This window comes from Atta colombica, unplaced genomic scaffold (genome assembly GCF_001594045.1).
Source record: "Atta colombica isolate Treedump-2 unplaced genomic scaffold, Acol1.0 scaffold3, whole genome shotgun sequence".
Taxonomy (NCBI): Eukaryota; Metazoa; Arthropoda; class Insecta; order Hymenoptera; family Formicidae; genus Atta; species Atta colombica.
This window is the reverse complement of record NW_017259403.1, coordinates 890854-916457: the sequence shown is the minus strand read 5'-3', so window position 1 is coordinate 916457 and position 25604 is coordinate 890854. Positions and strand designations below refer to the sequence as shown.

The 25604-nt window shown below is 36.2% G+C and overlaps 1 protein-coding gene across 1 annotated transcript in view; it reads left to right on the top strand.

The window, feature by feature from the left end:
* The window catches only part of LOC108690189 (MOB kinase activator-like 3), a 106357-nt gene extending 81179 nt beyond the window's left edge, over nucleotides 1-25178 (top strand). The window contains exon 5 of the mRNA XM_018197365.1: nucleotides 25011-25178. Coding sequence (XP_018052854.1) covers nucleotides 25011-25178 — 168 coding nt within the window. The remainder of the gene's footprint in view (nucleotides 1-25010) is intronic.
* Nucleotides 25179-25604: the final 426 nt, after the last annotated feature.

The window sequence follows — 25604 nt, the reverse complement described above, 5'->3', positions numbered from 1 at the left end:
TATTAATGTTATTAATAAATTATTATTAATTATTATTAAATTATTATTAAAAATTGTTATTATTGTTATTATTATATTGAAGCAAATATAGGTGAAAGACGTAAAATACAAAAAATACATAGAAAAACGTTACTCCTTGCTACAGCAATATCTCAATACACAGAGTCTACTCTCTAAATCTGAATCAGTGAATAATCACCGATTTAATAACAAATTAATTAATGAATGAAATGTGATATCCCTAGCCTATAACCTTGCTTTAGTGTATAAGTATAGCGCATTTAATGTATTGTATATGTACTGTAAGATTGAATTACAATTAGAACGTGCAAATATGGTATTTAACTATATAATGTTCAAACTTCTATTCTTTTATAATTGAATTTTACTGATTATCCAAAGTGCCAAATATGCTAATATGATATTGTTAGGAACAAAAATGCACGAGAGCATGAGCTTTTGCACGTAATTGCGGTTTTCAAATAATGCTTAGTAACATTATTAAATTTATTGACTTATTAACTGATACAAATGTTAGACGGAAAGTACGATAACGTAGTATCATCCGCGTTGATAGACGCGCACGGAACGAGAAGATCTTGATTTCTGACTCAGTGTCGCGATCTGTAAGAATATAACTTCATGTGCTCGTGATAGCGAGAAGACTGAGGTTCGGCAATTCCCACGATTTCGGATTCGTTTTCCGAAAATGCCCGATTTTTATTTTTCTCAGCGTTCGTGAGATCAGTAGAACCGTATCACTTCTTTGATGGCGATTAAATCAAAGATGCGGAGCCTTTATGATTAGCTATCGAAGGTTGCAGGACCGCAAGATTAAAAAGACGCCGGTTTCTTCTGATACACCGCGTGATCGCCAAGAAGAATAAAAGCGTATTTGCTTGTCTTTAGACAGGTCGCGTGTCGCATCTGTCTATCGCATCGAGCTCGATATTTTTACGCATACCAGATATGCTGATAATTTAGTATTAAGTATGCCATTTTCAGTATGCCAATAGATTATCCATTGATTCAGAGTTAGAGAATGTGTTTATTATACATAGGTCGTAGACATGACGGACATGTCTTTCCTAATCTCTTTCTTTTATTTTTTCCAAGTAGCACATAGCGCTTATAAAGCGTTAACAAAGCGCTAAAAAGTGCATATAATCGCTTTTATAGCGCTTTACAAGCGCTGTTGTGGTTACTTGAAGAATACAAGTCACATTTTACTTATTTTTGTAATTTAATGCAAAAATGTAAATTATACATTTATTATACATTTATTATACATTTATTAACTAAAATGACGCGTTGGTTACATTTGCTGACATTTTGACCCGAGAGAAAAACGTTTTTTGCGCAAATGGCTGCTAGACTAATAATAACGCATACTAATAATCCGATTAAAAAGCTAAGCATTTCTATCGATAATTGAAACTTCAAACCTTTAGTAGATGATAGGTAAGCGCTCTTCTGAACACAGGAAGATTCTAAAATCTTCCAATTTCCAATTTAGTGTGAAAGACGATGCTTGGGTCATTTTGATCCATAAAGGGTTATACAAATTCGATAATTTTAACAACATAAATGGTCACAAAATTATACAATTTTATGGATCTTTATTTCCTATTGATTTATTTCCTATTGTATTTTCACATGTATGATTCAATAAGGTTCTTATTGTTTATATTACGTCGTCTAAAATAAAGACGTTTGTTTCCATACATATATTAATTGTTGCGAAAAATATTACTAATTGTAAGATCTCGATAGACGAAAGGCTTAGGACGCTCGCATGAAATTCGGGTTCCATTACCGGCCGAGGTAATATTTTTCGCAATAAATAAATATATTTACAGATTTTCAGCATATTAAAATCTCTTAGATGCTTATTGAGCATCAAATTTAATTATGATTAAAATTAATGTAATAAAAGCTTACGCAGTAGAAACTGCGTTTCTAAAAGGAAAGGGACCCAATTGTTCCCCTCCGATCTTAATGAGATTAGTATGTTATGTTATTCCCAGACAAAAATAAGCAACACGTATTTTTTTGTACGTGTTTAAGAGATAAAACACCTCTTTCGAAAAAGAATCGATTTTTCTCTTTCAAAGCGAATATCGTTGAAACTATAAGAGATAGAAAAAAATGTTTGAAATGAAAACTGCATGATTTCAAGAGTACTTTATAGTAAAAAAAGAAAAAATTTTTAATTTTTTTAATTGTTTATCCTCACTTGACTTTTTAAAAAATTTATTTTTTTTTTTAATATAATAAAAAGAAAGGTTATTTTAAGCCAAATTCAATTATGTGTAATAAAGTTATTTTCCAAAGTATCATTTTTGAAAAATAAATAAAAATGCCTCTATACGCGCTCCTATTCGTACTCCTTCACGCAGCACATTCTTGATGATGCTGCGCATTTTCGCATAATAGGAAGTAACGATATAAACATATCTATTTCTGGAACTCTGCGGACATCTAGCAATAGAAATTTTTATCGCACTTTACGCTAGACAACACTTACATAACGTCTGAATGAGAACATAGTGTCGAGATCGAAAGTCATGTATTATATAATTGTAAGACAAAAAGTATAGAGTAGGTACTTATATGAGATCGCACTTATACGAATTATATTTATTATTTCATGTACAAACTGAATTAGTACGCAAAACAATTAAAAAATCAGCGATCAAATAGTGAGCAATATAAGATATTTTTGTTAATATATGTAATATAAATTTAATATATCAATATAATTATAATACCAATATATAAATTATAATATAAATGTTTCTTAACATATTTCTTTCGCTTTATAACTATTTAAATTAAAGAAAAATTTCATGTCAATTATTAATTATAAATACTGGTGAACTATGTCAGATCTTCAAAAGAAATGTCCAAATTAAAAATGCAAAAAAAATTACTCATTTAATGGCGAGAATTACGTTTAGCCCCATAATGTAAAAATTTCTTCAATTGATTTGATCTAGATCAAGATATATAAATTCGTAGGAATTTCTAATTTTAAAAACTGTACAATCAATACTCACATAATGATACGACAACGATTTCTTCAAAGGTTTTTATAAAAAATATATAACAAAAATATTCGTTTAGTTTTAACACTGACGATATATAACGTTATGTTTAACGATTCTCACGGATAATCGAGAATATAAGAATATATAAGCCTACAATTAGCCAACCTTACTAGTTGGAGAATATAAGGTTTTCTAGTTGTTATTATTTGTGAGACTTTTCATTCGTTCAAACTAACTGTATTTTTAAGAGATTTTTCTTAATATGTCGAAATAAGAAGCATTAAGTAATTCTATGTCTTTAATTCGATTAATAGCATTTTTTTGTTCTTTTATGTGAATTGTTTCTAATATAACCTTTTGTGATAATTATATTCAATATCTAAAATTTTTGTGTTTTCCCAATCAAAATTATGATTATGTTCTATTATGTGTTGAGAAATTACTGAATATTTTGAAGAGTATTATCTAATTTTAAATTATTAGGTGTACAACTTTGCTTCCGCCGTTTTTTTCCGAAATTCGAGGCTTTATTGTAAAAAACTGGTTATACATTTATGATTCAAAGTATTGTCCATCGCTAGCCACTACTTTCTCCCATCTTTCGGGTAGCGTACGAATCCCGCGTCGAAAAAACTGGTCATCTTTTGAGGCTATCCACGAATCGATCCAATTCTTTACTTCTTCATAAGACCGGAAATGCTGGTCAGCCAGGCCGTGTGCCATTGATCGAAACAAGTGATAGTTAGAGGGAGCAACGTATGGAGAATACGGCGGGTGAGGTAGGACTTCCCATTTCCAACGTTTCCAAGTATGTCTTGACCTTTCGCAACATGGGGTCGAGCATTCTCATGCTGCAAAATCACTTTATCGTGTCTCTCGTTGTATTGCGGCCGTTTGTCTTTCAATGCTCGGCTCAAACGCATCAATTGCGTTCGATACCGATCGCCTGTGATTGTTTCAGTCGGTTTTAACAGTTCATAATACACTACTCCCACCAAATACAGAGCATGACCTTGGACGTCAAAATCCCCGTTCTTGAAGCGTTGAAACCACTCACGACACGTTCTTTCACTAATAGCGGTCTCACCATAAGTATTTGAGAGCATTCGATGAGCCTCAGTCGCAGATTTCTTCATATTGAAGCAAAAAATTAAAACCTCTCGCAAATGACGAGAATTTGGCTCGTAAACTGACATTTTCAATCGAGAATAACTTTATGATGCAGACACAAATCAAATGTTTCTATGGGGTTATGTTGGCAGATGCTCAAGTTTATTGTATGACGTCTATGATCTATTTATTTCGACCACCACTTACCGCTAAAGCCATCTATAGGAAAACAGCGGAAGCAAAGTTTTACACCTGATATTAATGTTCCTTTACTCTTGTTTTCAATTGTCTTTTTTGATTGGTCTACATATGTAGTATCATACATATGTAGTATCTCGCAGTTTTTACAATTAATTTTATATATTACATGATTTTTCCGAGATAGTTCTGTAACTTTTTGTACTTTGATAAACTTGTTAAAATTGTTAATTGATCTGAACTCAAAAATAATCGTTTGTTTATTAAACATTGATGTGATTGATTTTGAAAAATTTTCTACATATAGAATAATTAAGAGATCTTTTTTTATTATATTCCGATTATTATCTGTTTTTTGACCATGATAAAAAATTTTGATTTATTAACTGCAATATTTTTGATCCAGTTCTCGCTTTAATTGCTCATAACTAATTATTTCACGTGTGTGGAAGTCCATAGCCTTTCCTCTGAATTTGATGTATAGAATAGCTTCTAACAATGTTGTTTCGTCGGGCAAGTATACATTCTTCATCGCGTATGTATTAGTGTTTAGAAATTCTTGTATGCGATTTTGTGAAGATCTCTGGGATCATGTTCCGCGCTTCTTTCAATGATAGAAAACTCATAGAGGTGTCCAGTTGATGTCTAATATCCTGCGTTTCTTCCATATATATAAGATCTAACGCTGGGTTTTATAAGAAAATTATATCGTGATTTTGTCCAATATGTAGACTTGGTTTGGTTTTATTTTGCTGTGCTATCTGCATGCGTAGTTTTCGTATTTCTTATAGTAATTCTTGCTGTATTTTTGCTGCATTGCTATATTTTTTCCGATTAAAGATCCTATAGTTTCCCGTCGAGTAAATCCTATTTCTCGGTTGTCTCTTGCCTTTTGCATTCTAGTATCAATTTCTTTTGACGTAGTGCTCAATGTGGCATTTATTAGAGAATTTTCCATATTTTTGGTTTGTACTTAAGGTGATTTGACTTAAGGATTGTACTCGTTTTTGTCAAATTAAAAAATTCTAGTTACTGTCACATTACTAGGTATTGTCGGTTGAGAGTCGCTGTCGAAGTAGTTTAACCTCCCGTTTACGCTTGTTATTATTTTATTTAATGTGTCTTTTGCTATTCGTGGTTATAATAAATCGTGCTAATAACGGTGATTCGCTAAATTGTAGCTCGTATCTTTTAGTATTTACTCGCGGTATCATGTTTCTATGTTCTATGTTCGGTCATTCGCTTTATGTGGTGTCTTTTAATTATTTAAATATTTAAAGATTTTTCCACGTTTTTATTTACTCGCGGTTCTAATTATTTCTCTTATTTTTATTCGCACAATTTAAATTAATCATTTGTCGCTTTTCGCTCGCAATATAATACAATTATTCTGACTTACATTACGGTGAGTGAAATCAATCGTTGCCGGCGTTTCGTTGGCTGCATCAATGAACAATGCGGTTGTGTTGGTGATGTTCGATGGCGGCTCGCGACGTTGAAGTCTCGAAGTCTCGTTGATGAGCGATGGCTCGTGACATGGGCATGACGTAATCTTAACGATGCAGCTATGTGTTCCCTTATGTCCTTCTACTTGACTGCTCCATTTCAGATGTCAGCGAACTATTATTCGTTATCAATCAGCTGTTTTTATGCTGGCTATATGATGGTCTTCTTTTATGACGTCGTTCATCCGTTTAACTTTTTCAAGGTTTATGAGATAATATGTAGCGTGTCTTTTTTTCTTGTTTATTGTTTATCTTGCATATTTGCGTATTTATTATTGCTTGTAGCATATGCAATTTTGGTGTTAGCTTTTGTTCAATATAGTCTTACTCTTTTATTAGTCTTTAATGGATCCTACCTGAATTCTCGGAGTAGTTTAACATGCCTGATTTTTCATCAATCTTGTTTGTCGGCTAACTTTTCTTTAGGCTGTTCTTTATTATGGTCTGTGATCGGCAATCTATGCGAGTTGTCTTTTGCTCTTGTAAACTTTTCTTTGGCAATCCTACCACCAATTTTGTTGTAATACCCTTGGGATATTGGTAGGAGATTCGTCAAAGACTAGATAAAAAGAATAAGATCACTTAAATATATAAAACTAATACTTTAATTTTAATACTTTGAACAGTTTTACAAGATTTAGCACTTTAACTGCACTTTGGCATTTAATTGCGTCGACTCGATTTTGGTTTCACAAAATACGATCACGTATCGCGTTGACTTATTACTTCGGGCGTCTTAAAATTAGACGCGTGAAGATGTTGATATACGGGCGTAAGTAGTATAGTATAATGGGTTCTCAGCCATAGAACTAAAAGAGGTCGGGGGAAGGGGGGAAGACGGGGAAGGGAAGAGGAAGGTGCGTTTTCAACTGTTCGTACAAGCGGGTAACGCAAGACTGATCGTAAATTGTGTATATATGGTAAAACTTCTAGAATCGAAAAGGGAGTGAACCTTTCCTCTTTCTAAGAATTGTGAACGTATCGCAATACGTTTTATCAAATTTTTTCTACGAATTTTCTTTGTTCGCGAGTTTATCAATGTTTACTTTATGATTTATATTTCGATGGCATTGATGACGTTGATGATGATGAGCACATTGGCGATTTTGATGCTTTTCCCCAGGACATTCTCAATATCTCGCTTTTTTCCTTTAATGGCGGTGAACTTAGCGGACTTGGCGACACAAAGGACAGTACCCTTTTCGCTCGATCGATTTTCAGCGTATATTGTTTTCGATCCATATCTCGATCCATATCTTAATCGCTCGTAATCGAAGCTTTTGTTTGAATGAAAAAAGTCTTATACACTACCTATATACATATATGTATTGTCAGATCGGACATGTCGCGACACATTTAACAGAAGCATCAATGTTTTCGGATACATAAATACATACATACATACATACATACATACATACATACATACATACATACATATACGTTTATACATGTGTTACAAAGGAAGGGCGAAAGAAGTACGTAATAAATACGTTAACGTATTTTTTATTTAAAAATTTCTTTTGCAATCATTAATTATATATTTTCAATACATTTTGTAATGCGCAATTCTTAACATGTTGTCCACACCGCATAGTATTACAACATCCAGATTAGAGATCTTAGTTAAAGATTCCTTCGTAAACTGCATCCAAGATCTCGATGTTTGTTCTCGCTCATCGTCCAAAAGCAAGTTCCACAGCGTTCGTTTCTCGTGTTCCTTAATGTACATGATTATGTTCAAATACAGCTGTCGTGAATAGGCGTTTCGCCTCGATATACGGGACCATCCTCCCATCGCAATTCATGATAATAAGCCACTTAGCCAGGAAGCGCAAGACCTGTCGAATTTTATCAAAAATTTCCATGGCTCGGGACACGTAAAAATGTAATGTGTGAGAACGGTTCCCTCTTTCAGCACCGCCATTTCCTTCATGATAAACTTCTTGTTAATGATGAATCCTTGACAAATCCACGAACGTTGGCACGAGCATGTTGCCGAGAAGACTGTGGTCTATTGCGATCGATTGCGATGTATCGTAGATTTTATATCATGTCGGAGGTGCACTTAAGTGATTTGTGCACAACGTTGGTCAATGGAATATACTCAACCACGCAATCGTATATGATGAGACAATAGGCTGTTGTATTTGCGGACACGTTCTCCTTCAAAGTCTAATCGCACGTGTCACTCTTGACCGATTCGTTCTGTTGAGAACAATCGATAATCACAGGCCATTACATAAAAAAGTTGTAAAGATGGGACTCGGCTAGAGATACTCGTATCCAGAAACGTACAAGTCGTACATAATCGCACATTTGTTTTTATCAAAATCTAAATTCAAGTCATCATACGGATAATATTCCGAATTCAGATAGAGTTTTGCATTGGTTAAATTATGGTCGTCGAATCGACTTATATCCTCAGACATAATTTTTCGACCTGTTTGCAGAGCGAAAATGATTGTAGCGTGGCTTCTCGAGCTGAATGACCGTTTTGATGGCTCACGAATGCTTGGTTGTTCTGCAAGAGCGGAAACTCGTATGCCCACGAGCGAAAAGCCATGTTCAGATATCGTCCGCTTTCCAAAGCGCGCAGTATCGATAGCTTATTTATTTTGCTCAATAACGCGTGCCACTATAAAACTTTAAATAATTCGAGCTCAATTTGGCTCTGTTGTCGAATCTCCCGTCAGACAATTGTTGCGTGGTTGTATTAAAATCAACTCGTGACGAACATTGATCATCACGCGTTTGTAATCTTTGCAAAATCTCAATAGTATGTAGAGCGGTACATAGAAATTAAAGTATCCGGCCGCAGTAGTCTGCGTATCCCGGCCTTATAAAGAATGTATTATCTCTTTGCGTACGCTCCGTTCCATTCAGCACGAACATCTCATGCTCACGTCAATTACCACTGCCATTATACGTGCAATCTAACAGTGATCTCTTCTTCTCGAAAATCGAGCAATCGTCCGTTCTGGTCGATGATGCATATCGTTAAATTCGTAATGCGATGATTGGTAAATAATCTGCGCCTCTCCGACATCTTATATCCTGACAGCACACTCGATGAAAATTCATGTATCGTGTGTGCGCTTTTGCCGTTGCTATACGCGCCTGCGGTCACGTTACACTTTATGCGGATAAGGTTTACGTTCGTTATGTTGATCGACACGTCCGATTCGTGCCACCTTCGCGATTGCGGTATACGCTTCGACGAGAATCCCAGCGAGCAAGAATCCTAATGCTGTTGGGTTTGCCAAAGTTTTTTTCTGTATGCACTAATCTAATCTCACATTTCATCGTGTTGTAGTTTGCGCGGAGCGTAATCTCCGTTCTCACCATTATCATCGGTGTCATTATTGTTGTTGTTGTTATTATTGTTATTACGCACTACATCAACAGTTTCAAGCACGTCACGACATTTCCGTAAAATCGCGCCTTTCAAAAATTCATTTATGTCTCGCACTTCGTATGAATCCTCAGGAATTGTAATTTTCGCGTCGTCTTTGACGAAATAAAATTTGTTGTTTGATTCGTTCATGTTCGATATCATGTAATAAGTCTTAAAAATCGCCAGACCGAGCTCGTAAGCTCTGTCACTCAAATCTATGGTGAGAAACTAGTTCGCCGCGAGGATGGTGCTCTTCCCGCTCATCGTAAGCATCAACGACATGACGGAAAAAACGTTCAACTAATACTAAGATTTCACACCTCGTCGAGCTTTTAAATTCACGCGTGTCCGTTTGTAGAAACCGCAGACACATCTGTCCACAGAAGTTCTGATCGTATGTCTGAAAGGACATGCGTTTGTACTTTATCGTCGTAACATCATTCTCGAAATATCGCACCAGTTTCTTGGGCGGTCGAAGATTACCAAAACTGTCAAAGTACATGACGCGATTGTTCCTTTGCGTACGCGAAGATGCGATGGTCCTGGTATTATCAGTGATCACATCGTCCAGATTCACGATATCGCTTTCGTTTCGGCGCGCGTCGCTTGTTGGTAACATGTTACATATGAAAACGCCTCTAAAGTGTGGTACGCGCATATGTTTCGCGAGTTCGTTCAACAGTAGTTGCGCCAGCATTTTTATCGTCTTTTCGGCGTTCTTTTTTTTCTTTGCAGCTACACCTTGTCCATGTTTATACGGGCCAAGATACAGTCCGCGTCTGTATTTGTACGTAGCGAGATATAGTCCGCGGCCATTCCATCGCACGATCGTGACATTGCTCTTCGAGCAGACGTCGCGCGGCTTTGCTGTCGTTTATCGTTTTCGCCACGCTGGCCGCTGATCAAGGATCCGAGTGTGTCCAATATTGGCAGAAATAGTAACGCACCGCCTTGTTTCGTAAGAATCCGCTTTTTTATCGCCTTTTTCCTCGACATCTTCTTCGGTTTCATGCTGATGCCCATGCTGATCTTGGTCTTGGCTTTCATCGCTGCCTAGATGGCAGCGGTGGCTCTCTCGCTCAAAGAATTTATCGCGTCCTAGCGCTTTATTGGCAAGTACCTTGTCCACCGCGTGTCTATCGGTGAGATCATTGCTCCGAGAATACGCAATGTCGTTCTCGGTACGCCGCGTCCATCGGATTTATGTTCTCGTCACCTGTGGCTAATCACTTTGTAAGCCGAGTGGACCGTAAAATTGGTAGCCTGGAATATGTAACTCGAAAGGAAGCGCGTTTATTACTCGTTTCAGCAGACCGCCGCGCGACGCCGACATTTGCTATAATCTTTTATCTTCGGTGCAGGATCGCCGATATACGTCCGCTGATTGTAATGCTCGTCGCAGCGACGATAAGTTCGGACTTCTCAATCTGCCTTCACGTGTTCCGGAAGTTGTCCCAGACGTGTTCGATGTAGTCACCGTACACATAAGAATACGACCTTCAGTATATATTGCAACTGTTCGGCGCTCAAGTCTCGAATATCGGAAGAATAACACAGTGTGAGATACATTTTGCTACTGCACGATTCGCGGATTCGCGCACCTTTAAATAGTCATTCGAGAGTGTACAACCTTTAGTGTGAGCCTGAAATTGTAACAGCTAACAATACGCATCACGAATTGTGACGCGAAATTGCGAATGATGGGAGGCAGGGAGAAGTATAAGTACGGCGAAATGCTGCCGAGTATACATGCGATCTTTTGCGGCCCGTCCAATTGAAATAAAACCAATGTTCTCATAAGCTTGCTCGAGAGTCTAAACGGCATACGTTTCGAGAAAGTGTACGTCTACTTGAAATCGCTGCAACAATCAAAGTATCGATATCTCGAAAATATATTTACGTCTATCAACGAAATCGGCTACTCTACATTCTCCAACAACAGCGACATCATTCCACGAGCGAGACACGCCCAAATTCTATTTTTATCTTTGATGACATGGCATGCGACAAGCAGGATGAGCAGGTGGTGAGAGAATACTTTTCGATGGGCCGCCACGCGAACGCTGACTGTTTCTATCTTTGTCAGACGTACGCGAGGATACTTAAACATCTAATATGATTACGACAACGTGACTCTGCTGATCTTGTTCAAACAGGATTGTACTATTGTAACACGTTTACAACGATTATGTAAATACCGTCGTACGATGAATTTTGCGCGTTGTACCGGGACTGTTGGCAATAAAAATATGGATTTTTAATGATAGACAAGGACAGTGCGCTTAAAAAGAGCGGTACAGAAAGGGATTTAACGAATTCGCGATACCGTAATGTGACCAGTCGTTACCGATACTTCGCCAAAGATGAACATGGCTAATGCGCGAACATGAAAAAATCGTGAGAGAGATCGAGAAGACAAGCGAGTCGATCCGCAAGAAACATCGCGCTCTGAAAATTGTAGAATCGAAAAGGAACAAACGTGGCGTTGAACAAACATTTTAAGCCTATTATCAAACCTCTGCGACAGATCGTTGAGCTTCGGTATGCGTGCGATAAAGAGACAGTCGCGCGACGATGACGCAGCGTCTGCCTCCAAGTGTGAGAGAAAGTAGGAGGAAGAAGAGAAGGAGGAGGGAAAGGAAGAGAGAGAGAAAGCGAGCGAGACATTCGAGCGTTCTGCGACTTCGTGTAAATCTGATGATCGATCGCATGTACAGCCGATAACCTCCACTCCGCGTACGACGATCGTACCGGTGATAGAATCGTTAAAGAACGTTTTCGAAACGACTCGTTAACAACGAAGGTTCAAAATCGGTTGTAAATGGAAGGCGTCGAGAGGCGTTGTAAGCCGGCTTGGGCCCGCTGAATCAAAAGTATGTCGAGGTTGTCCGAGGGGAACACGAGATAAACAGAAGAGCGATATAGATTATGTATACGGCGTTTATTTACACAAGAATAGATTGATGTTTGGCAATAAAAGTTTCGATGTAAATGACAGAACAACATAATTATCGGCGTACGATACACCTGGTCTAATTTTCAAGAGAATTCCCGATGATCTCATCTACACGGAAGATGATATGAGCAAGTACAAGAGCATGCTGCTGGCAACGAATGCGCTCAAACACAAGCATCATTCGGAGGATATCATTCGGAATTCGATTATTGAACAACAGAGGATACAAGTACAAATACGTAATCGCGCCGTTGATGTCAATCACACCCAAGAAACAAAGAAAAAAGAAGAAAAGGATTATTTCATGCAATGAACATGCGTTCGATTACGTGCATTGGGACGATCCCAATGAGCTGGTGTACGATTGCTCGATGCTTCGCACCGAGTGGGCAATAACGCTCATGACAACGAGATGCTGTCGATCATCGAGGAACTTCGCGAAGCTGGTCTTATTATAAATTAAATCGCGTATTGACGAAACGAGTCAGTTGAATGGTGTCAAAGAGAAAAATATTTTTGCCTTGTGTACGCGTTGAATCATGAAAAAGAGATCCAACGAAAAGAGAAAAATTAGCTCCGAGAGACGTCGACTCGTCGAGAAATTGTATGTTTTGGCGAGAAGAAATTTTCCGCAAAGGCGCATCATAGTTCGAGGATGCGATGATCTATGGCAGATTGATATCGAGATGCGCCATACTCGAGCTTTAACAGAGACCACTACGTATTCACCGTCATCGATATGTTGAGTAAGTACGCGTGGGCCGTACCGCTTAAGAGCAAGGGTGGAAGCGAGACGTTGATGCTATTGCTGAGATAATTCAAGCGAGTGGAAGATGTCCAAAAAATTTACAAACGGATATAGGGAAGAAGTTTTACAACGCCGATGTGCAGAAAAAATTGTGAAAAAACACGACGTTAATCACTATTCCACGTTCGACATTGAAAGCAAGTTCAGTAGTTGAGCGAGTTCAATTGCACTCGCAAAAATGACATGTGGCAGATGTTTACGCTCAACGGCAATTACAAGTGGACGAGCTGCGTCTCGTATTAAATTATAACGCGCGCAAGCATCGCACTATGCGATCCGCCGATATAACTCTCGCGATCGCCGAAAGACTCTTGGATACGGTGTGCAGCGCGATAAAAATCGCTGGTCAGGCAAAATTTAAAGTGGGCGATTCAATATGCATGAGCAAGTATAAGACGGTTTTTGAAAAGGGTTACATGTCAAATTGGACCATCGAGGTGTTTACGATCATTAAAGTACAGCGTATCAATCCCGTAACCTATCTACTCGAGGACTATCGCGGAAAATCCGTCGCTGGAGCGTTCTATGAGCACAAGTTGCATCGCGGACATACTCATCCGGACGTATCGTAGAGAAAGTACTGCGCCGGAAAGGAGACAAGGTGTATGTTAAATGGTTGGGATTCGATGGATCTCACAATTCATGGATACACAAAAACAATATCATTTGATAAAATTTTGATTCGTGTATTTTTTTTACATATAAAAATATATATCAATATAAAAACACATAAACATATATTTTTATTACTTCCCATTCATCATCTTCATTTTGGAGTATATAAAATATATAATTATTTGCAACAACTCATGTATGGAATACATACATAGGTGGTAATGCAAAATAGTAATACCAGATATGTAAATATGGAACCGGAATTTTTTTTATAGAAAATACACGTTTATTGCATGAAAATGATAAAAAATATTTTATTCGAAGTATTGCCCATCGGTAGCTATACATTTTTTCCACTTATTTAACAATTTGTGGATGCCACGCCAAAAAAATTGTTGCTCTTTTGAGCCAAACCAGTCATCTAGCCATTTTCATACATCTTCGTAAGAAGTGAAGCGCTGCTGAGCAAGTGCATGTCCCATCGATGCAAATAAATGGTAATCGGACGGAGCCAAGTCTGGTGAGTAAGCTGCATGCGAAAGTATTTCCCAACCAAATCGTTTCTTTGAGCAGTTTGCTGTGTGTGATGGTGCATTATCATGAGCAAAATCACCTTTGTGTTACCTTTTTTGATATTCCGATCGTTTTTCACACAAAGCTTGATTCAAATTGATCATTTGTTGTCGGTAGTGTTCAGTATTAATGGTTTCGCCACGTAGCAGCTCATAATAGATCACATCTTTCTGATCCCATCCAAACACAGAGCATTGTCTTCCGTCCGTAGCGGTTTTCGGTGGTTTTCCACGTTCTTCGTTTCTCACGTCAAAATCGCCACTTTTTTAAACCATTTAAAGCACTGTGATTTACCAAGAGCATGCTCATCGTAAACTTCGACAAGCATTCGATGCGATTCTGCAGCAGTTTTTTTCAAATGGTAACAGAAAATAAAAGCAAATGTCCGCAAATCGTAGTTTCCAGGCACGAAATTCGACATGTTCAACTATTACAAACTATACTATTGTATGAAACTTGTATTGTTGTGAGTTGAAAATCTTTGTCAGAACAAGGAAATGGCGTCAATGGCGCCATCTGACGGCAACTACATTGACAGCTATGGCCATCTATTGATAAATTCCGGTTTCATATTTATATACCTGGTATATAAATGTAAAAAACACGTAAATTAAAATACTAGTAGTATATAATACTTATATAAATGTTAAAAACATACGATATGTATTATGAAAGTACAATAATACATAATAAATGCTATTACATAAAACATATTAATAATACTTGTATAAATGTAAAAAAAAAGTGTAAATGAATACATAATAGTAACATTACAAAAGTGTCCCCATGGTAACGTTTCCGTCGAGTCTGGTTTGTCGTCGTATGGACAGAGCGATTTTCGATTCGGATATCGTGTACATTTCGTGTAATTTAGATCGTATATACGATTGATGGCGAGTCATTTCGATCTCTTCGTTCAAACACCGCGTGTAATCATCGGACGTTATCGTTCGCGCTATAACGTTATTCTTTATATCTTTCGCCTTTTTAGTGTCCTTCTCCTTAGTTGTCCACTCTCACCATGTAACTTCGCTCTGAGTCCAACGAATTTGGTCATTATTGCACCGTTATTTTCATCCTTCATCACGCCGGATACTTTTTTGTTCGCGAAAGATATACCGTATACGTTATCTGCCGGATAATTGCTTGTGTTGAATCTAGCGATATCGCGTTTCATATTTTCGTAAACATCGTCGCATTCTATATGATAAATGAGACTGTCCGTGTCGGTGTACATGGTTTTACATTTATCACGATACATCGGTGACTTATACTCGTTGTGAAATTCGTACAAGCAGATTTTCGATGTATCGAGTATGCACATAAATTGACTTGTCGAACTTCATCTCGAGTTTGCGCATTTCGACGACGATTTCAAATCAAATTTTCTGCAAAGACGCTGCGGCTGTGAAAATTCAGTTTCGCGATCATTGCCTCCGCGCCGTATCATCCATCCCATTTTGTTACTCATATTAATTTTATCAACGTGCGCATTTTCCATAATCTTACCGAATACCATTATTCATTATACAAATCGTGCGCGAAATTATCTAAATTATGTATTGGGTTCAATATAATCGCGGAGCCATGAGATTGAGCGAATTGTAGCACTCGGTGGATCTTTGTTACGCGAAGACTGTGACATTGCTGCAGGTTGCGATAGTGGATGATGTAACGCTGCTTATCATATAAAGTCGCTAGAAGTTTGTTTTCGCGCTTGCTGGGCGATTTATCGCGCGTTGGGCAGAAATGTAGGTCATGTAGATGCTACGGATACTCGAGATCGATTTTGAGAATATAATCGGTAGGTGAATCCGGAGTGACCGCGCATCAAAGTTCGCAGCATCTTCGACCTACCGAAATTCCCATTCGGCATATGGCAAAAGTTGACACATCGCCCATCCGTACAGATTAGTACATCATAGTATATCAAGTATGACGATAATTTCGATGGATCGAACAAACGCATGTACTTGTTAGCCTGCACTGAACATTGACTGAGATCGCCGCGTATACCGCGCTCGATGAATATAACCATATCAATGTCAATGAGCAACTCGAATCTTACATGCGTATGTTTCAGCTAGCATGACATCCCATGTGAAACCTGGCAATGTATACTAATGCGCAGGATCGAGACAATAATTCGCGACACAACTATTGCGGAAATTTTCGAAAATGTCGGCTAATAACAAGACATTAGTCACAGATCACTGTACTCGCCGAGCATTCAGATGGAGAATCACCTTACATTCACGATGTGAGCATAATCGCTCTCGGATCGCCTGTCAACTAAAAAATAATTCGCGTGGTAAGCGCGTGTCCTGCAATTTTTCGACGCAGTCAATATACTCGTACGGAAAGACACCTTTTCGTGTGAGAAGATCGAAATCCTCCGCGCTGAGCTTGCAAAATTCGGAACGTACAATTTTTAATTTATCTTTGTCGAGATACGACGCCAATTTATCGAAGTTTGCAAGTTTAGAAATTTGAAAGAATGAATCAATGAATCTTAATTTTACACAATTTTTTTGAAAATTCTTTTCATTTTTATCTTTGGTGTTATCATGTTTAGTGAATGAAATATATTTTTCTTTGGTTATCGGTAGTACATTTACATGTCCATCATTACATGTACGATAGCAATTTCCTTAATTATAAAATACGCGTCGTAGCCCGATAAATTGAAATATGACTGGAGTATAAAACGAATTTTTATAATTTAAGTTATTATAATTTAAATGCACTGGACCGGTATCTATCAGTGAGATGACAATGATCGCGGATTCGCGTATCGTCCGGCGCGAACGGTTTTTCGCAGATGTGACAACGCGTCGCGCTATGGTACGCTTCCCCTCCCATTGTTGTTTAGACATGTTTCCATGAACGTTGGCGGATATTTTTCACGCGTCAAATCGTTGAATTGTCACGCGAACCACGGTATATAATGACCTACCTTGGTTCATTATATTCTCAAAGTCTACTTTCATTTCATCAAACACTTTCGTCTCTAATATTCGCGTTTCCGAATATTTCTCGAATTTTACATCGTCCATGTCTTCAATGTTTCCGATATTCTTGAACTCTACATCGTCCATTATGTCCTCAAATTCTGTTTCCATTGCTTTAAATAACTTGTCTACATTTACACCATCCATGTTCTCAACGTCCGCACGATGGTCAGCCTTTTCGCATTACACTTATTGCTGATCGATTCAGTAATATTACAGAAACATAAGACAACTGTCTCACGCTTACGACCCATTATATTCATATACATATATTCCATTTGTGACTTCTTTGTCCTTTTGTCTACTTTCCCTATTGGGTCAGCATCGACGACGTGTCACCGATCTCTTCTTATTGTACATACGTTCATACATATATACGTTCATACATACGTATATGCATGCATGCGTACATATTACATGGGCTGAAAAGTCCCGGATTTTTAATGAAAACAAGCGTTTTTTGGGTAAAGTTATATTTATTCCTCAACATAATTGCCTTCAAGGGCGATACACTTGGTATAGCGATTTTCCAACATTTCGATGCCCTTTCTGTAGTACGAAACATCCTAGCCTTCGAAATACACCTCGGTTTCCGCGATGACTTCCTCATTCGATGTGAATCTCTTCCTGGAGCCATTGCTTGAGGTTTGGGAACAGATAATAGTCGCTGGGGGCCAAGTCTGGAGAATACGGTGGATGAGCAATCAATTCGAATCGTAATTGCTCCAATTTGGCCATCGCTTTCAAGGACGGTGCGTTATCGTGATGATACAGAAGGCGAAAGTAGCGCCACTTAAACAATTATAGCTTGTAAACGAATGAACGAAATGTCATGAAATTTCATACATAAACTAATGACAGATGAACCTCTCGAAATGAATCATGTTCATTTTCTAGTGACGCCATGTATTGAAAAATCCCGGGACTTTTCAGCCCATGTAGTACATACGTATATGCTCATACATATATGCTCATATATGTGTACTACAAAGGAAGGGAAAAAGAAATAAGTACGATAATGTACTTTTATTTAAAAATTGCAACCATCAGTTATATATGTTTAATATATTTTGTAACAGTTCTTAACATGTTCACATCGCATAATATTAGATTAACATCCAGAATAGTTAAAGATTCCATGCCTTCATAAACTGCATCCAAGATCTCGATGTATATGCGTTCTCGCTTATTGTTCAGAAGCAAGTTTCATAATCATGTTCGTTTCTCTTGATGTACACGATCATCATCTTCAAATACAACTGTCGTAATCAGGTGTTGCCTCGCTGTACGGGACTATCCCGTCTTCCCATCACAATCCATAGTCATAAGCACTCAACTAGGAAGCGCAGTACCCGTCGGATTTTGTCAAAAATTTCTATGAGATGGGTAGTAAGAATGTAATGTCTGAGAACGATTCCCTGTTTCAACACCGCCACTTTCTTCATGATAAATTTCTTGTTGATGAATCTCTCCTTCCAGATCCACATTGGTACGGACATGTTGTCCGTCGAGAAGACTATGGTCAATTGCGTCGTATCATAGATTTTATATCATGTCGGAGGTACACTTAGGAGATTTTGCGCACAACATTGGTCAATGGATTATATTACTGAATTACGCGATCGTGTATAATGAGACAATAGATTATTGTCTCATTTCAACGTGCTTTCATTAAATTTTGAATGTAAGGAGAACGTGCTCAATTTGCGAGCACGTTTTCCTTACATTCAAAGTCTAATCGCACGTCCACGATACCACTCTTGACTGATTCGTTTTGTCGAAAACGATGATCACAAACAGGTCATTACGTAAAAAAGTTGTAAAGATGATACTCGGCTCGAGATACTCGTATCCATAGTAGCTCTTGCAAAAACGCGCGTACCATACAAGTTGTACAGAATCGCACATCTGTTTTTCAAAATCCAGATTTAAATCATCATACGGATAACATTCCGAATTCAGATAGAGTTTCGCATAGTTAATTTGCAGTCATTGAATCGACTTATATCCTCGGACGTTTTTTGACTTATTTGCATTGCATAAAATGACGTAGCGCAACTTTTGGAACTGAGTAACCGTCTTGATGGCCCACAAATGCTTGGTTATGCTCTGATCAGAAACTCGATTCCACGAACGAAAAATCATGCTCAGATATCGTCCGCTCTCCAAAAGCGCGCATAGCATCGCCAACTTATTTATCTCGCTCAATAATACGTGCGGCATTCGCCATTGTACTTTGAATAATTCCAGTATCGGCTCTGTTGTGGGATCTCTCATCAGGCAATTGTCGACGCTCGTATTAAAATCAACTCGTGACGAGTGTTGATAATCATGCTTTGTAGATCTTCGCAGAATCCCAGCAGTACGTAGAACAGTACACAGAAATTAAAGTATCCGAAACTAAAATAGCCGCAGTTGCGCTCAGCCGACATAATCACGCTTCTGTCGAATGACGCTGTTACATAGTTTTTGAGCATGCTAGTTATGCCCACGTTTCTAACGCGGTCAATCTCCATACCGTTGAGTATCGAATATGAACGCGACGCAATTATTTCCAAATGCCACGTGCTACTCTATTCGTCAGTTTTCCCTCAATGTATAAAAAGCTTTTGTACGGCAATGTGTGCAGACCTTGTTGCTGTATGGGTAATCTTATCTCGTCGCTATACCCGAACGTTGTGTTGGTGAACATGTTGCATGTGTGAGTCTCAATCTCGACGATGCGATTGTCAAAGATTAGATTATATTTAATGTTTGAGATATCAGTCATCTCAAATGTTGCGCACTGCGAAAAGACTTTAAAAATTTAACGTTCGACACTGAGCTTCTTCTTCTTGATGCAGCAGGATGAGCGAGTATCGAGCTATGATGTCACCGGTCTGGTAAGGAATGCGTTATCTCTCTGCGTGCGTTCCGTTTCGTTCAGCATATCACTATCGCTGTCGTACGTACGATAATCTTTTCTCCTCGAAAATCGAGGAGGCGCTTGCCGGCGGTTTATCGCGTGTCGAACAGAAAGATAAATCAGTATATTGATCGTGTAAATGCTGCTGATATTCGAGATTTCAAGAATGTAATCGGTGGGCGAATCTATACCGATCGCATCAAAGTTCGCAGCATCTTCGATCAATTGAAATTCGGCGTATGACAATGGTTAACACACCATATTCATGTCGTAGTATATCAAGCACGACAATTCCGATGAATAATCATACGAACGCACGTACTCGTTATTAGTCTGCGCGTATCTACCGGAACATTGACTGAGATCGCCGCATATATCGCGTTCGATGAACATGATCGATGTTGATAAGCAACTCAAACTTTATGCAAGTATATTTTAATATCGCGTCACACGTGAAATCGAGCAAGGTGTAATAATGTACGGGACCGAGACTGTAACTCGCGATGCAACTTTCGCGGAAATTTTTGAAAATGTCTAATAATAAGACATTGGTTTTCAAGTACAAATTATTCGCCAAGCGAGTACAGTGATCTATACTTGAAATTCAGATAGAAAATCGCTGCCAGACGTTCATCGTGCAAAAGTTCTTCTATCCACGCATCCGATCTGTATTGTTAAGTCGATAATTAGATGTATAATCAATAATTTTCTCGTAAGGTAAAAAACTGGCTTAATTACTCTAATTCACCCTATATATATAAGGGTAATCCAGAATAAACATTTGTTCTTAAGTATTATATCATATTCCTGACTTATTTAATTTTAAGACGATTTTTCCTTTCCGAAATTTAGTTTTCGAATTACAAGAAGAAATAGCATATTATGAGTCGCGTAGAGGAGATGGGCAGTCGCGGGTGCTTTACGCGCGGATGCACACTGATCGGACCATTCACACGTTTATAAAAACACGTTTTTTCTTATTTTTCCCTTACTACACTATCTATTTGTCTTTCATATACTTTATAAATATGCTAATTTATTATAAATTAGAATGATGAAATTAAAATGAATACTGAATCCTTTAAATATCGGATTATTTTTAATTACATTAATAATAAAATTGTTAGAGAAATGTCATAATCGTAAAAGAGCGAAATAGACAATAATTACATGTGATAAGCATTATAAAACTTTATTATTGATATACAAATCAAACGTTGAATTCTAAGAGCGTTTCTTACAATTCAACGTACCGAAATACTTGTTAGACTAAATTGTATGTCAATAAGCATTATAATACTTGTAGCACGCAATTATTGTCTAATTTCTCACTTTTACATTAATTTCTCTAACGATTTTATTTATTTTATCTGCATTATCGCACTCGTAGCATTTATTATATACTTATAAGAAGTCTTATGAGAAACGCGATCGCGTTTCTTAGTAGTCGAAGAGTTATGACATTATTTTTAAAACAAAAACGTAAGCCAAATACACTTTAAAAGAACACTTTAAAAACACTTTATAATTATCATAATTACAATATCATATTGTTATTACCTTATGGATGTCCAATGATTCCATTTTGCTCTAGCTTCTTGAAACAGTTGCAGAAATAAGTTGGATACATCGTAATAGTGCTCGACACAACGGTTTACTTAATTCACTTTCTTTACTCAAATATTAAATGTTTTTTAAGTAGATATCAAGTTATATGTTTTCACGATGAGATTTTTCTTTTATGAACTGTCAACATATTGACACTTCGATTACACTCACTTAATAAAACGAGAAATTTATATATATATATATTGCTTTGGCACAAACTGGGACCAACTATACGTAAGACTATACTATATAAGTATACATTGATATACATTTCAATTATTTTGTAATTATTTTTTATATGTAAAATATAAAAATGATTTGTAAATAAAAATATATCAAAATTTAATACCTTTTTATGCTATTATTTATGAGTACCATTAAAAAATTGATTGTAAACAGATTTCGCATGATATACATATCGTGAAATGTAATATACATAAATTCATGGTAATTATATAATATTTCATAATTAATTGTGATTTATATATATTATATTAAACATTATACTGAAAAAGAGAAATCTTTTATGTATTGTAACTTAATGAGATCATAAAAATTCTACGTAATTCACATATTGATCAATTCCTTGAATGTAATGACAAAAATCAGGATCAGCGAGTAAAATTACTTTATATGATTCTTATCAAAATTAATATATATTAAAATATATCTAAAAGTATATCTAATAAATATATATCAAAATCTTTTACGTCGGAGCAAGAAGTTAATTGTAAAAAATTTTCTCAACAATGTAACAACAACGTCACATATTAGGTCCAATTTCTTTGGTATAATGACACAAATCAGAAATGCGTCGATAAAACTATTACTTTTGGAAACGAGAAATTTATATATATATGATGTATTTTATATGTATATATTTAGGCATATCTAAATATTTTCATGTAATAAAATCATCATGAGCGACTAAAACAGTTACTTTAGATGATCTTTATCAAAATTGATATAGGTCTAATTTGTATTATATAGATTGAAAAAATTTTTTTAGTTTTTCATTAGAGAATTAAACTAAAGGTTATTTATTTGATAATTCAACTAAAGGAATGATCATTTATGCTTGGTGCTCGGAATCGCAATTACAATAAAATAATAAACATATAACATGTTATTAGGTGTACAATTTTGCTTCCGCCGTTTTTTTTCCGAAATTCGAGGCTTTATTGTAAAAAACTGGTTATACATTTATGATTCAAAGTATTATCCATCGCTGGCCACTACTTTCTCCCATCTTTCGGGTAGCGTACGAATCCCGCGTCGAAAAAACTGGTCATCTTTTGAGGCTATCCATGAATCGATCCAATTTTTTACTTCTTCATAAGACCGGAAGTGCTGGTCAGCCAGGCCGTGTGCCATTGATCGAAACAAGTGATAGTCAGAGGGAACAACGTCTGGAAAATACGGCGGATGGGGTAGGACTTCCCATTTCAACGTTTCCAAGTATGTCTTGACCACTTTCGCAACATGGGGTCGAGCATTGTCATGCTGCAAAATCACTTTATCGTGTCTCTCGTTGTATTGCGACCGTTTGTCTTTCAATGCTCGGCTCAAACGCATCAATTGCGTTCGATACCGATCGCCTCTGATTGTTTCAGTCGGTTTTAACAGTTCATAATACACTACGCCGAGCTGGTCCCACCAAATACAGAGCATGACCTTGGACGTCAAAATCACCATTCTTGAAGCGTTGAAACCACTCACAACACGTTCTTTCACTAATAGCGGCCTCACCATAAGTATTTGAGAGCATTCGATGAGCCTCAGCCGCAGATTTCTTCATATTGAAGCAAAAAATTAAAACCTCCCACAAATGACGAGAATTTGGCTCGTAAACTGACATTTTCAATCGAGAATAACTTTATGATGCAGACACAAATCGACTAATCTTTCTATGGGGTTATGTTGACAGATGCCCAAGTTTATTGTATGACGTCTATGATCTGTTTATTTCGACCACCACTCGCTAAAGCCATCTATAGGAAAACGGCGGAACCAAAGTTGTACACCTAATATTTCTTTATATTTATTTCTTTCACTTATTTTATATATTAATTAGATAAAAAATGAGCACGGAGATCGATCTTATTTTGCTAGACATATCCTGAAAGTCTACCAACAGAAAATTAAATATGTTTTGTCTATATAATATCAACTAAAAAACTAATCTCTATCAAATGATTAGCCAAAAATATCGATAATTACATATTTTAGACGATTTCACAGATTTTAATGATCTTGAGATATGTTGTCAAGGTCATGACTTTGAGTTATCTCTGACAGGTTTTAACTGTTATTCGTTAAAAAGTTATTTAAAAAGTTACCAAAAAAGTTTAAGAAATAATTGTATTTCTGTTATATACATATATATTTTGTTGTATACATATAATATTAAGTAATATCCTATCTCTCCCTATTTATAAATGTTTAATTTTTTACGCGAAGCAAGAGAAGGATTTATTTTAGAACAGAGAATTATTGTTTCATGTAATAGAAAAAACGTTATTTCTTAAATTTATTTTGTTTATAACTTTTTAGCGAATGAGGAGTGACGTTGAGTGAGATTAAGACATATCACTCAAAGTTATGATCTTGACAACAAATGTCAAGATCAAAGTTATCGCGCGGAGAAGGGTCTCTTATTCTATGTAATTACCAAAAATTAAATAACTTTGAAACTAATAAGAAAATTGTGCTCAAATTTTACATAAAGATTCAGATGTAAAAATAGAATAATATGTAAAATTATTGTTAAATTCCTAATATTTTGAAAATAAATATTAAATAACTTTGTTACAAATTAATATTCTTATAACTTTAAATCGTTTCAGTAAATCAACTTCGAATTTTTATAAGTCTCAGAACATATTTATAATAAGAACAATCTGTACAATTTTTGTTAAGTTTCTATTTTAGAAATTAATACTAAACATCCTTAAAACTTATTATCTCAGCATCGAACGCGCTATGGATAACTTTATTCCGCTTTATCACTGAAGATGATTTAATTTACCGAAATGTTTGGAGAAAATTGTTCGAATTTGTTAAGAAATAAAAATCAAAATTAATTATATAATCTCATGATGTTTATGGTGTGTCAAATTCGTTTTATCGTTCAATATACTATTATAGACATTCAATATACTATTATAGACTAGAATAATAACTAGCGTGACTCATTGCTCTTTCATTATTTAACTTAAATTTTAATTTGTTAAGCTTATTATTTTATCTAATTTTTAATATTATAATATTTTAGGAAGCACACGTGAATACATGTTACAAGCATTTCTACTATTTTGTAACAGAATTTGATTTAATTAATTCTAAAGAATTAGAGCCATTAGCCGAGATGACTGCTAAAGTTTGTAAGGATAATATATCTCCTACTCAAAACACAGCACCATCAAGCACTCAAGGCAGATAATTATTTCGTAGTCACAAAATTGATAATTTTAAGTTATAGTAGAACAACAAAACTTCCAGAAAGATAAGAAAAGGAAATCGTAATAAATTTATTCATTTCATGTGACAATACATATTTGTGACATTTTAATTGTATTCTTTCTTAACTATGCGCTTTTAAAAATAATTTGCTGCAGGAGATATCAGTAGCGTTTTAAAAGTTCCTTATTTTATGTGCATCATCTTGTTGTAAAAATTGTTTTATTAGTTAATATATATTTGAAAATATAAGAAAATGTCCTTTTTTTAATTCAAAGAAAAATAAAAAAGAGGCTGATGACTCGAACTAATTAGTTGTGCTAGTATAAACAATTTTTCAAATTTTTCTTTTATAAACAAAAGTATGAAAACATATTCAAATAATAGTACAAGATATAATTTGGTGCCC